The following is a 14,258-nucleotide window of genomic DNA, read 5'->3' on the forward strand; positions in this document are numbered from 1 at the left end:
GCTAATTACTGCATATGAGAACATACATTTAATCCCCATATACAAATTGTCGTAAATTTTAAGTGGCAACACTTTTCAAAAATACTGCATTTAATACTAATAAAAAAGCTTTATATTTTAACTAAAGTTTTTCATAACTTTTTTATCAATTTGTTTGGCAGCCCCATTTAAAAATATGTTTATATTTTAGATGCTTTGTATACATTTTATTTCATAACATTATTATAACATTTTCATTCACTTTTTGGCTACAATTTTTATATAAAATTAGGTGGCAAGGTAGTTTAGTATTATTTTCTAATTTAATATCTTTAAGCAATCTTATTTTGTTGCCTTTATTATAATTTTATATATAGTTCTTTAACTTATTTTTTAGATCTTTCAGAAAACACAAAATCTATAGACTGTTCGAATAAATGGCTTTACCCAAAAACTGGCACATGCTTAGTTTTAAATTACCCATATGCCCGCTGTGTTAATGCGAGCAAAATTTTAAGATTAAGATCAGCTAAAACACTGAAAACTTTTCAAGGTTCAACCAATATATGATAAAAGAACTTGAATATAAAAATTCCGCACACACCCAATTTGATGCCTGATCTGTATTGGACTCACGCTCGGGTCGAGGAATGAGTCTATAATTACTATGAAGATGATAGAGACCTTCGTTTCCTACATAGATTTTCGCGCTATCCCTCTAAAAGAGAAATCTGAAGCTAGAACTGAACAAAACTTTGTGGGAATACTGAGAATAGAATACACCAACATCTGTTTGGCTATCTTCTAAAATATACTATGTGAGGACCCTGATTAAGACCACTGGTTTAAATGTTCTACTCTATAAAAAAAGATACCTTGGCACTGTCATGCACAGGATAAAGAAATTCTCTAATTCTCGATAATGATAATTCATTCCGATCTTTTGACGGATTCAGTCATCATTTTCAATAAGAAGTCTACTTTCGATTTAATCAGCTTAGATATCATGTTCACTGTTTTATAAAAAACCTCTTTAGGGTATGAATATTTGAATTGATTTGAGTGCTGTTCAAATTTGATGTGATACTCTGAAGGTGTATTATTTGACTCAACTTGAAAACTAATGTAACTAAATGAATAATCAGATTTGATCATTTCTTTCTCAGATTTTTTCCTGCGTATTAGTATATTTCTGGTTCTATTGGCACAGATAATCATTATACTGTTGAAGACAGGTCATTACATATGTTTTATCGTGGTTCTTACACGTGAGTAATGAAAGTAGTTGTTGTAAAATGCCCGAAGTTATATCTGGAAGCAAAGAAACTTGTTACAAATAGCTTCAGAGTAAAAATAGCGGACATTTTTTCAGCATCGCTTTTTTATACACTGCTTTTTTTTAAGTATAATATGAATTTTATTTTGCTAAGTTTCAAATTCGGGGATAGGCCATATTTAGTCCGAATTAATATACAAAACTAGCGGTATTGGTGTAAATAAAAAAGCACAACCTAACTACATTCCCAATTGTATTGTGTCTGGGCCTTAAGTGTGTGAATGACACTTGCTGCACAGAAGAAGAAGCAGCACGTGTTCTGATCAGCTGCTTTGTATTTTAACAACAAACTATATATTTGACCGCGTCAAGATTTTCTGCGTCTTGCTATGGTTGACAAGGAGCAGGATTTCAACGAGTTGCTTGACGGCATTATTCTAGCAGAGGAAAATCTTAATCTTGAGGGCTACGAAGAGGGTTTGGAGGTGGGGCGCGCCCAAGGTGTTCAAGAAGGTTATCAGCTCGGTTATGCGCAAGGCCTCCAGCTAGGCAAAGAACTAGCTGAGATTTATGCCGTGGTAGTGGCACAACAAACACAAGCACATACGGAGAAAGTACAACGAGCGCTCCAGCAATTGCGAAAGAGCATAGACGACTTTCCACGTGATAATAATCCAGAAGCGGATATAATTGGAACGGTGGAGAGCATACGCAATCAATATAAACGTGTGCGAGTCTTGACTGCGGGTAAAGTTGGGAAGTTTGCGAAAAAAGTGGAAGATAGTGGAAGTAGTAGTGTGACGGGGGACAAGGGCAAAGATTTATCTTTTTAAATACGAAACGAATAGCAACATGAGTATTAATCAAATACGCGCGCGTCTGGATGAAATACTTCACTTTATGCAGCCACATTGGGAGTTTGTCAATTGCCATATGGTTAGTTATTTGACGGAAAAGCACTGGCAAAAGTACGTGCCGGCTGAACTGAAGCTTGAAGTGCCAGATGTGGAGAGTGTGCAAAGCTGTATTGAATCAGTGTTTTGGAATAGTGAAGTTGACAAAGAAGTTGACGTTGGAAGATTTGTTGGCTTTAAGCGATTTTTGGCCAGATGTGAGCAACAACGTTTAGATAAATGCCACGATGTGCTAACGCCAATAGAAGTGTTAAACAAAACGCTTGATTTGGACAAGAATGTGGAGCAAAACCTGTCAATTAAAGAGTTTATGAGTAAAAAGAAAAGGCATGAGGTAGGCTTTATTTATACCAGTTTACAATAAAGGTTTGACAGTCTACATTAATTATCATGCCATTCTGCAGGTTGAGATCACTGCCGCATTAGTTAATCGCCTAATTCAGAGTGTCTCAAAGCACAACAATAAACAGGATGTTTTTGTAGTCGATGCTGGTGATGGCAAAGGCTATCTATCATCACGCCTGGCTTTGCAATATGGACACCGTGTCTTGGGAATCGACGCTCAAGAATTGAATACCGAAAATGCTTTGGAACGAAATCGAAAACTCCAGGTAGTTTATACTTATAAGTTATAATATTTAAACCATTTGAAAAAACTGTAATCATCTGTAGCGCGTTTGGAATGGTTTGGTAAAGCGTGCAGAGTTAGAACAACAAGGTGTGACGCCTAAACGTCGCGGCAACAAAGCGGCAGCAGAAATGGATCTACCAACGCAAACTGTTGAAAAGCCAACCGAGCAGGAAACGCTCTACAAAACGGCAGCTGCGTTTATTACACCCGATATAAATATAACACAGCTCCTGCAACATCAATTTCCTGAGGCCAATGACGCATCCTCCTTTTGCTTGACTGGATTGCACACCTGCGGCAATTTAGCTGCCACTTGCCTACGCGTTTTCAATGAAAAGCCACAGTGCAAACTGATTTGCAATATTGGCTGCTGTTATCACCTGCTGCAAGAAGAATATGCAATGCCCGAATATTTTGCTAATGAAACTATATCCGCGCTTCAAACTGCGCCTGGTTTCCCGATGAGTAAATTTCTACGTGACAAACGCATAGCGCTCGGTCGCAACGCGCGCATGTTGGCCACACAATCTCTAGAACGCGTCACCGATGAACGCAGTGCCATGAATATTTCACTATTTTATCGCGCACTCTTAGAAGTATTGATTTGCGAAAATGCCAGTGATCTAAAGCAAAAGGTACAAGTAGGCAAAATACGAAAGTTTACAAACTTTAGCAATTACATTGAGTTTTGCTATAAAAAAATCGCTCCACACAATGCCAACTTGCAATGGCGTGCCGAAGTAGTTGATGGCGTGCGGCAGCAATATGCCGCAGATGAGCATTACATGCATTTATTTTATTTGCTGCGCATGTGCTTTGCGCAAGTGCTGGAAACTCTAATATTATTGGATCGGTTGTTATACCTTAAAGAGTTGGGCCACGAAAAGAGTTACCTGGTAGCGGTATTTGATGCAGTAATATCGCCGCGCCGTTTCGGCATTATCGCTTTGAAGAGTGCTGATAGATGATATGCACATGCATGAGTATGTGCGCATGTATATATTTAAATACATATGTGCATATGCAAATACGGATTGTTGTAAAAATGTAAGCCTTTAATAGTCGCATGTCAAAAACGATTAGTGGTTAAATGTACTCCGGGGTGAAATTATACACTCATATTTCTGTGTCTATTTTTTTAATTTAATAAATCTACACAAGTAAATTTGAAAGACGTTAATAAAGTCAAATGTCTAATTATATACACCATTGCGACTTGTATACCTGTGTGTACTTGTATTAAATTGTATTGTATTTTAACGCTAGCGTAAATAAAGGGCTCGTTGTAGCGGACATTTAAATATCACTTCAGCGCGTATTTTTATTGCATCTACATACATTAAAATGACTATATATTAAAGATAAACAACTGGCTGTTCTATGCAGTCGAAAAAATGACACGCTCGTTTATGGGTGCATAACAGTGACAAGGATTTTACTTTGTATTTTCGGTTTACTTGAAACTTTGATAAGACCTACAATAATAAATATTTTTTATGTATTAATTATATTGATATTTGGAAAGCGTCGATTTTCAAGCAGCAAATAAAAACTTGAACCTATGGGACTACCGAGCTCAGTGTTGCGGTAGAAGTGGAATTGAAAAGGTCCAATGAAATTTGCAACAGTTAAAAATATTTAAATTTAAAAAAAGTTAAAAAGTCAAATTTTGTAAAATATTTTTGTATAAGGTAACTACAAATGAATTAGAAGAGAAGCAGCAATTCACTGATAATAACGAAGTGCAAAATTCATTTTATAAAGAAATAAACGATGTACATAAATCTGTTATATGCGGACATTTTTTTTTTTAATTTTTGGTGCAGAAACGTTGGTGATTTTTATTTGCGGTGCTCACTACTGCATCCGTTATGTTATCGGCTATGTGAAAATTTAACATATTTGTACTCAAACCGATAAAATATTATTATAAAAATTTTCGATTTGTTGGGAGTTGTTGGTTAAATTAATAACTTTTTTTTGTTTGTTAAGCATGAAATATCACTGCTCGTAATGAGCGATGGGCGTTATAATTGGACAAATTCTAAAATAATTAAGCGTCAGCGCCGACTTAAAATTTAAAGAAATTCGATTTTTTCATTTAATTTTTTTTAATTAGAAAGTTGCTATAAATAAATTCGACAATCTTACCGTTATTCAAATTAAAGAAATAGAATTTGTATCACACAGAAATTTTCCTATTTGAAAAACTAAGTGCCAATTTATTATTTTTCAATTTGCTAAAAAAAAAAAAATAACTGTTTCGGGTGGATGTATGTTGAAAAAAGAAATTAACCAATTTCGGTGATGGGTCTCTTGTGATATGGACCAGTTTCGAATACCATGGAAATTTACTTCTTACGAAACCTTGGAGTCTGTACTGAATTTTTTGATGAGAATTTCCGTAGGGAGTTCTGAACTTTTTACCCTTTCCAAATATATCCTTCTTCTAGAGAACCTGTAGATATTATTTCTCAAAGAGTCTTCAATAGACACTTATATGAAACTCTCAAGCCCCTGTGAGACGCGATCAAGTCGATGATTCTGTGCCTCATTTTAGCCACTTGGATTCAGTCAAGCGACAAAAAGTTGCGAAAAATCTCAAAGTAGTTCGTTGCTAGGGTCGTATAAACATTTCGCGGGTTTTGTAGGTACGCGTATAAAATGCATAAATTGATTAATTTTGCGAAAAAAGTGTGACAATTTAATGACAGGAAATAGGAATAGGAAAAAATAAGCAGAAAATAAAATTAAGTACCGGCAATCTTAAAAAAAGAAAAAAAAAACAATTAATTAAAAAAAAATCAAGTGTATTATTATTAAAATAGAATCAAATAAGGCGACGTTAGTGTAATCATTAAATAAAATAACATAATATAAATTGATATGAAAAATAAAAAATTAATAAGAAAATGTAAAAAAAAAACATTAAGTACAATATTAAAATATATAATAGAATAAAATAAAACGACATTAAATAAAATAAAATAACATAAATTAAAATATAATTTTATATAAAAAAATATATTAAAAATAATATGTATGTATATATAATGAAATAAGATGGCATTAAAATAAATAAGAAAAATAAATTAAATTAAATAACTTAAATTGATAAAAAAGGTAAAGAATTATTAAAAAAAGCAAAATATTAAAAATATGGAATAAAAAAATAAAATCATGGTAAAGAAAAAAAAAATTAATTAAAAAATTAAATTAAATTTAATTTAAAATAAATAAGAAAAATAAATTAAATTAAATAACTTAAATTGATAAAAAAGGTAAAGAATTATTAAAAAAAGCAAAATATTAAAAATATGGAATAAAAAAATAAAATGATAGTAAAGAAAAAAAAAATTAATTAAAAAATTAAATTAAATTTAATTTAAAATAAATAAGAAAAATAAATTAAATTAAATAACTTAAATTGATAAAAAAGGTAAAGAATTATTAAAAAAGCAAAATATTAAAAATATGGAATAAAAAAATAAAATGATAGTAAAGAAAAAAAAAAAAATTAAATTAAATTTAATTTAATTAATTAAAACAACATAAATTGTTAAAGAACTAATAAAAAAGATCAAAATTAAGTAACATATTAAAAAATATAAGAAAATCAAATAAATGGCATTAATTTAAATAAAAAATAAAAATAAAATAGAATAACACAAATTGACAAGACGTAGACTCGCCATTTTGGGTAGACAATCCTTTATGGATTGGCAGATCTCGGTTCTGTCGAGATTAAGGATCTTACAAAACTTTTGAAAAGTATACATTGGTTTTGGTTCCCCATGTGGCATCATAATGGGGCCAGAGCCTGAGTGTGTCCCACAGTAGAAAACCGCTTAAACCTAACGTCACCTAACATAAATTGATATAAAAAAAGAAAAGTTTTAATGAAAAATCATATTATAAAACAATTAAATAAAATAGTAAACATATAGAATAAAACAAAATGAAATTACATTACAGAAAATTTAAATAAAAAAATTAAAATAGAATATAAAATATACCAATAAATATTAAAATATAGAGTAAAACAAGATGGCATTAAATAAAATAGGATATTGATATGAAAAAAGAGAAAATTAATTAACAAATAAAATATTAAAAAAGTAGAATAAAATAAAATAAATGGCATTAAATTAAATAAAAAGCATAAACTAAAATAAAATACAATAAAATGAATAAAATAAAATTAATTAAAATATAAAATTTTAATTGTCGAACTTTGCTCGTAATTGTCTGATAATTAAATATAGTATTCCAAAAAGTATTTATTATAAAACCGACGCGAAGAGGGCGTGTTTCGAATTAAAAACGTATGTATGTGGCACAGAATTAATTACTCTATCGTAAGATTTATAATTTTTGCAAATGGCGTCGTACGACAACCATATTTGACACTTGTGAACTAGACAGATGCAGTGTACAAACACACAAGCAATGGCACGTGTAAATATCAAAACCAAAGATCAATCAAAATTACTGCGTAAAAAATTATTCAAAAACGAAATTGGATGATTAATTTTGCGCCGTCTAGGAAAAATATATGATTACACATGCACACATTCATATGCATGTGCAAGCTTGTTAGATTACAATTAGAAACATTTTACGGAAAACAACTTCTTTAAGTGCAGGTGCTTGAGATCTTTTCAACTTAGTACTTATCTTTTTGCTGCATCATTTAGTTTACTGACTACAATGAATGCGACAGATAACGGCAGTGCTGTTACTCGTATTTTTATATGTAGGGCCTCGCTTATCTAATTTTCATTACGTCCTGGTTTCGGAGAGCGTTGAGAAGGATTTTTGATCATTGGTTAAAGGATTTTGTATTGTGCAGCACAGTTTCGGATTTTTTTTGGGCAGCTGAAGAGCTAAACCTTTTGTAAGATTGCCATAATGGAATAGGCTGGTGCGAGCAGCTTACAGCAACAGCGACTAACTAACTAACTATGTAGTTCTTGCACCAAATTGCAAACTGTTGGTAGAAGTTAAGCTGAATAGACTTCATAAGCTGAGAAACCTTCTTATATGACGCCGCATCCGAAGTTTGTATGGCAAAAAGTCTTCTTATTGTAGTTATTCGTAATTGTACGTGAAGTGATTCTTGGAAGACATCCTTTCCCCCGATTATCATCATCCATATATTATATTTTACTTTGTCACGCCAATTTGGTCTTAGCCCAAGCGTTTTAAAATGCCGATATCAGTAAATAACTGCACTTTCATCCACAACCGCCCCAGTTCTTATCAGCGAATTCGACAGTTTTTTTTAAATTAGCGAATATGCTCAACAGGTCAAAATCGATTCAACCGTTAAACAGATTAGGCCGGACAAACAGACGGGCAAAAAACTTTAAAACTCGTTTTCATTTACGAATGGCTATGTGAGCTTAAAACGTGAAGCAATTATTAGTAAGGCGTATCTATAGAAGATGGTTTGATTATAATAGTTAACTTCTTCTTCTTCAATTCGCCTTGCAGTCTAAGAAATGAAACGCTCTTTTATGGGTGCATAACAGTGACCAGGATTTTATTTTGTATCTTCGGTTTACTTGAAACTTTGATAAGACCTACAATAATAAATATTTTTATGTAAAGCGTCGATTTTCAAGCACCAAATAAAAACTTGAACCTATGGGACTACCGAGCTCAGTGTTGCGGTAGAACTGGAATTGAAAAGGTCGAATGAAATTTGCAACAGTTAAAAATATTTGAATTTAAAAAAAGTTAAAAAGTTAAATTTTGTAAAATATTTTTGTAAAAGGTAACTACAAATGAATTAGAAGAGAAGCAGTAACTCACTGATAATAACGAAGTGCAAAATTCATTTCATAAGGAAATAGACGATGTACATAAATCTGCCGAAATATTTATATGTGGAAATTTTTTTTTTAATTTTTGGTACAGAAACCTTGTTGTTGGTGATTTTCATTTGCGGTGCTCACTGCTGCATCCCTTATGGTGTCGGCTGAAGCAATTAATTATTCATACATACATACATATGTGCTAATTTAACAAATTTGTACTCGAACCGATTGGGGCTAAATAAAATATTATTTAAAAATTTTTTGATATGTTGTAAGTTGTTGGTTCAATTAATAATTTTTTTTGTTTGTTAAGTGTTATTTCAACACTGCTCGTAATGAACGATGGGCGTGGCAATTGGAAAAATTCTAAAATAATTAAGAGTCAACGAAGCGCCACTTAAAATGGAAAGTAATTCGATTTTTTAATTAGAAAGTTCTTCTTCTTAATTGGCGCGATAACCGCTTACGCGATTTTGGCCGAGATTAACAAAGCGCGCCAGTCGTTTCTTTCTCGTGCTAACCGGCGCCAATTGGACACACCAAGTGAAGCCAAATCCTTCTCCACCTGATCTTTCCAACGCAGAGGAGGCCTTCCTCTTCCTCTACTACCACCAGCTGGTACCGCATCGAATACTTTCAAACCCGGAGCGTTTGTATCCATTCGGACGACATGACCCAGCCAACGTAGCCGCTGGATCTTTATTCGCTGCGCTATGTCTATGTCGTCGTAAAGCTCATACAGCTCATCGTTCCATCGTCTGCGATATTCGCCGTTGCCAACGTGCAAAGGTCCAAAAATCTTACGCAGAATCTTTCTCTCGAACACTCCAAGCGTCGCTTCATCGGATGTTGTCATCGTCCAAGCTTCTGCGCCATACGTCAGGACGGGCATGATGAGAGTCTTGTAGAGTGTTAGTTTTGTTCGTCGAGAGAGGACTTTACTGCTCAGTTGCCTACTTAGTCCAAAGTAGCACTTGTTGGCAAGAGAGATTCTTCGTTGGATTTCAAGGCTGACATTGTTATCGGTGTTAATGCTGGTTCCCAAATAAACGAAGTCTTTTACAACCTCGAAATTATAACTGTCTACAGTGACGTGGGTGCCGATACGCGAGTGCGCCGACTGTTTGTTTAAAGACAGGAGGTACTTCGATTTGTCCTCGTTCACCACCAGACCCATTCGCTTTGCCTCTTTATCCAGTTTGGAGAAGGCAGAACTAACAGCGCGGTTGTTAAGGCCGATGATATCGAGATCATCGGCATACGCCAACAATTGTACGCTCTTATAAAATATTGTGCCTCAGCGATTAAGTTCTGCGGCTCGTACGTACGTATTAGAAAGTTGCTATAAATAAATTCGACAATCTTACCGTTATTCAAATTAAAGAAATAGAATTTGTATCACACAGAAATTTTCCTATTTGAAGAACTAAGTGCCAATTTATTATTTTTCAAATCGCTAAAAAAAAAATAACTGTTTCGGGTGGATGTATGTTGAAAAAAGAAATTAACCAATTTCGCTGATGGGTCTCTTGTGATATGGGTCAGTTTCGAGTACCATGGAAATTTACTTTTTACGAAACCTTGGAGTCTGTACTGAATTTTTTTATGAGAATTTCCGTAGTGAGTTATGAACTTTTTACCCTTTCCAAATATATCCTTCTTCTAGAGAACCTGTAGATATTATTTCTCAAAGAGTCTTCAATAGACACTTATATGAAACTTTTAAGCCCCTGTGAGACGTGATCAAGTCGATGATTCTGTGCCTCATTTTAACCACTTGGATTCAGTCAAGTGACAAAAAGTTGCGAAAAAGTAGTGCTAGGGTCGTATAAACATTTCGCGGGTTTTGTAGGTACGCGTATAAAATGCATAAATTGATTAATTTCGCGAAAAAGTGTGGCTATTTAGTGACAATACTTATCTCCTAGAATAAAGCACAATAGAAAAAAATAAGCAAAATATAAAAATTAAGTACCTTCAATCTTAAAAAAGGAAAACAACAAAATATAATTTTTTATAATTTACTTTGATTATCAGTTTACCATTAATTCTCAAAAATAAAAACTCTCCTCTTTGACGGTGGCAATGAGCTGCTCTTTCGGAAATGGCGACGAAACTACATACTTTGCGGTTGAGCTAGCAAGAAGATGGACTGAATTACTCATTCTAATTCGCTAACATCCTTCGATCGTATCTCTTTACGATCAGTGCCTCGAATAGTAACCGACAGCCAGCCTCACCTAACCTAAAGACACATGTCTATGTGTGTAGAACTAAAGCTGTTGTTTACTTTCAAATATAATAAATGTTTTAAATAAATATTTACCCTGCTCTTGAGCTGGTTTGGAGGGCTCTAATGACTTATATGGTAGCAGAGTAAGGTATATAATTACTTATACAATCAACTACAATGTCCGTCAGAATAGTAACACTTGACAGACAAGTGATTGATCTCATCATATTAAATCGCTTCGTCATTATCTCAGTGTTAGTTTTTTCCTCCTCGCCTTAATTGACGCTGTAAGTGTCTAAATTGGACGAGTTCACAAGTGCGTTCCAGTCGCTTTTTTAATTACATTCTAGAGATATAGGCAGGTCGATAGACAGATACGTAAGATAGTAGAGTAGTATATGTTAGTAGAATGACACAGGAACGGAGGCGAACTGCGACTTAGAAATTCTCTTATATCCAGTAAACGAGTTTCTAACGCCTAACAAAGAAATTTAACTTCAGGTTCCCTAATGAAAGTTCAAAGTTGCTTTGTAGCTGTATTAATAATAATTTAAAGACCTATCGTCATTTCTTAAGGAATATCAATTTAAATATATCCAATCAGAGTCGAGCATTCACAGCAAATGTGTTGTGCCCCCTTATTGTTGATCCAGACGTTTACAGATGCCTATTCTTCAGTTTCAGTGGACAGGCTAATCTGGTGTAGGTGCGAACACAAACGAATGTGATCCTTGAGGTGAGCTGTGTGCAATCTGAAGTCAATCAAAGTAAAGGTTTTAAATAAAAAGTTTTGCATAACAGGGCCCGCTCATCATACTCCACGATAAGGCAATGAATTAAAGCACAACTGGTTTTGATGACTAAACTTTCCACCCCTCAAAGCAGTTGCACAAAATAGTGAATTTTGCAATTAAAAATCAGGAGCCTTATTCTTAAATACGCATTTTAAAATTTTCTTTTGTTTACTACTTCAAAATTTCTTATCTATTCCAAAGCAGCTCCTATGATGATATCTACAGATACGATTTGCCTCTTGGCCACCTTCTTCGTAGCTCTTTACATTTGGTGCCGCTACAATTATGGCTACTGGAAACGACAGAATATTCCATTTATGACGCCGATACCACTGATTGGCAATACTAAGGTCATGTTTACACTGAGCAACAGTTTCTTCTTATATCTCTCTGACATTTATAAGGATGCTAAAATGTCAAAAGCCGCCGCGGTCGGCATTTATATATTGAATAAACCAGCTTTGATACTACGCGAACCGGAGCTTGTCAAATCTGTGCTCATTAAAGAATTTTCAAAATTCTCCAACCGGTATTCAGCTTGCGATCCACATGGGGATGCTTTGGGATCGAATAATTTGTTTTTCATACGCAATCCACAATGGAAGGAGCTGAGAACGAAGATTTCACCGGTGTTCACAACAGGAAAGATCAAACAAATGTATCCACTAATGATTGAGGTTAACTAAACAAATAAAAAATCATTACATGCTTTGAATTTTTCTATATTATTATACTTTCTCATTTTAGGTCGGCTCTCAGTTAGAGGCTCATTTGGCGTCGCACATCAAGAGCGGCAATTCCTTCGTCACCGAAATTAAAGATATTTGTGCGCTCTTCACTACCGATTTGATTGCAACAATTGCTTTTGGTGTACAAGCGAATAGCTTAAAAAATCCAAATGCAGAGTTTCGTAGAGAGGGGCGTAAATTTATGGAGTTTAATTTGGGTCGTGCGTTTGCCTTTTTCATCGCATTCTTCTATCCAAATTGGGTCACTAAACTAAAAATAAAAATTTTTTCGCCCGAGCTTTCTTCATTTCTACGTCGTACTATTAGTCATGTAATAACGGAAAGAGAGAAAAGTGGCCTCACACGCAATGATCTGATCGATGTGCTGGTGTCATTGAAAAAAGAGTCTGTTGAGAAACAGGAGTACAATCAAGTGACACAGGATGTGCTAGTAGCACAAGCGGCGGTGTTTTTAACGGCTGGATTCGAGACTTCATCATCAACGATGGCATTCACATTATTTGAATTGTCCAAAAGACCGGATTTACAAGAGCGTCTACGCAACGAAATTTGTGAGGCGTTAGTGGCGGAGAATGGCAAACTATCCTATGAGACCATTACCAACTTACCATATTTGAGTATGGTAGTAGATGAGGTGTTACGTTTGTATCCAGTTTTGCCCGTACTCGATCGCGAACATCAACCCAAAGATGGGGAAAGCCAATTTGATCTCAAACCGTATTACGATTATACAGTGCCAAATGGTATGGCTGTTTATATACCAATTTTCGGTTTGCAACGCGATCCCAAGGTGAGTTGGTTGGAGTGTGGGAGGGAAACTGGTTCTGAAATGAAAAAAACAAGTATCAGAACCAGTTACTTTTCTCGAAATTAATTGTTTTTCGTTTTACTTCTAGTATTGGCCCAACCCCAATACCTTCGATCCGGAACGATTCAGCCCCGAGAAGAAAAAGTTACATGAACCTATGGCCTACTTACCTTTCGGTACTGGCCCACATAATTGTATTGGTAGTCGAATCGGTTTACTGCAAACCAAAATCGGTTTGGTGCACATATTGAGGAATCATTACGTTGAGGTCTGCGATAAAACACCAGCGCAAATAAATTTCGATCCCTTGGCAATAGTTTTGCAAAATAAGGGAGGCATTTACTTGAATGTAGTGAACGATGGACTCTACGAGCGGAGTGCGAAGAAGTGATAGGCGCAGTTTGGAAGGAATGCAATGAGTTTTATTATGGATTAAGGTTAAAATGTTCAATAAATGTAGATAAACGTGAAATATTTTCTTGCGTTAAGTTTACTTTTTGTTTGTTTTAATTCGCATTTTGGCATATGATAATTCGAAAATGGAGGCTCTGTCAAATGATGCTTTCTACTTTTTTACACGTTTAAGTCTCTAATGCACCTACCCATAGTTATTTTTGGATAGTTAGTAGTGCATATCCATATACGGATGGAAGAAATATCGATTCATCACAATACATCAGATAACAAGAAATAGTAGTGGTGAATTGAAATCGAAGGAAGCCAAGCGGGTTTGCCGAACATCGAGGTCATAACGACAGTTTTATGGGACGCACGTAGTGTCCTTTACACAAATTATTAGGAGGTTGAATTAGTTTTAAAGGTGACACACAGATGGCGCTATTTATCACTTTATCGCGTTGGCAATACGACAAGGTTATTTTGCAACATGACAACGCTCGGCCGCATATTGCTCAACCTGTCAAAAAATACCTTGGAACGCTTGGCTGGGAAGTGTTACCCCACCCGCCGTATAGTCCAGACATAGCTCCCTCCGATTATCATTTGTTCCGGCATATGAGTCTCGATTTGGCGGACCAGCGGTTCTCCTCGTA

General features: G+C 34.6%; 3 protein-coding genes across 8 annotated transcripts; all 3 read left to right on the forward strand.

Moving 5' to 3' along the window:
- Positions 1–1,570: 1,570 nt before the first annotated feature.
- On the forward strand, positions 1,571–2,088 carry LOC129244551 (protein LTO1 homolog). The gene has a single exon (XM_054882243.1). It carries the CDS (start codon positions 1,645–1,647, stop codon positions 2,086–2,088), a length of 444 nt encoding a protein of 147 aa, XP_054738218.1. The 5' UTR covers positions 1,571–1,644.
- Positions 2,089–2,107: 19 nt separating this feature from the next.
- LOC129244550 (probable methyltransferase-like protein 25) lies at positions 2,108–4,106 on the forward strand. Its single transcript, XM_054882242.1, has 3 exons — positions 2,108–2,503; positions 2,574–2,780; positions 2,842–4,106. The coding sequence occupies exons 1-3, from the start codon at positions 2,108–2,110 to the stop codon at positions 3,766–3,768; spliced, it is 1,530 nt and encodes a 509-aa protein (XP_054738217.1). The 3' UTR covers positions 3,769–4,106.
- A 95-nt stretch (positions 4,107–4,201) lies between these two features.
- LOC129244548 (cytochrome P450 6g1) lies at positions 4,202–13,699 on the forward strand. 6 transcript variants are annotated; one of them, XM_054882235.1, is made up of 4 exons: positions 4,202–4,491; positions 11,851–12,326; positions 12,397–13,188; positions 13,295–13,699. In XM_054882235.1, exons 2-4 carry the CDS (start codon positions 11,859–11,861, stop codon positions 13,595–13,597), a joined length of 1,563 nt encoding a protein of 520 aa, XP_054738210.1. In that variant the 5' UTR covers positions 4,202–4,491; positions 11,851–11,858; the 3' UTR covers positions 13,598–13,699. The 6 variants fall into 6 exon arrangements, with proteins under 6 accessions (XP_054738210.1, XP_054738209.1, XP_054738214.1 ...); XM_054882234.1 differs by having other exon boundaries at positions 11,854–12,326; XM_054882239.1 differs by having other exon boundaries at positions 4,202–4,407; positions 11,854–12,326.
- Positions 13,700–14,258: the final 559 nt, after the last annotated feature.

The sequence above is a fragment of the Anastrepha obliqua genome, chromosome 4, assembly GCF_027943255.1.
Source record: "Anastrepha obliqua isolate idAnaObli1 chromosome 4, idAnaObli1_1.0, whole genome shotgun sequence".
Taxonomy (NCBI): Eukaryota; Metazoa; Arthropoda; class Insecta; order Diptera; family Tephritidae; genus Anastrepha; species Anastrepha obliqua.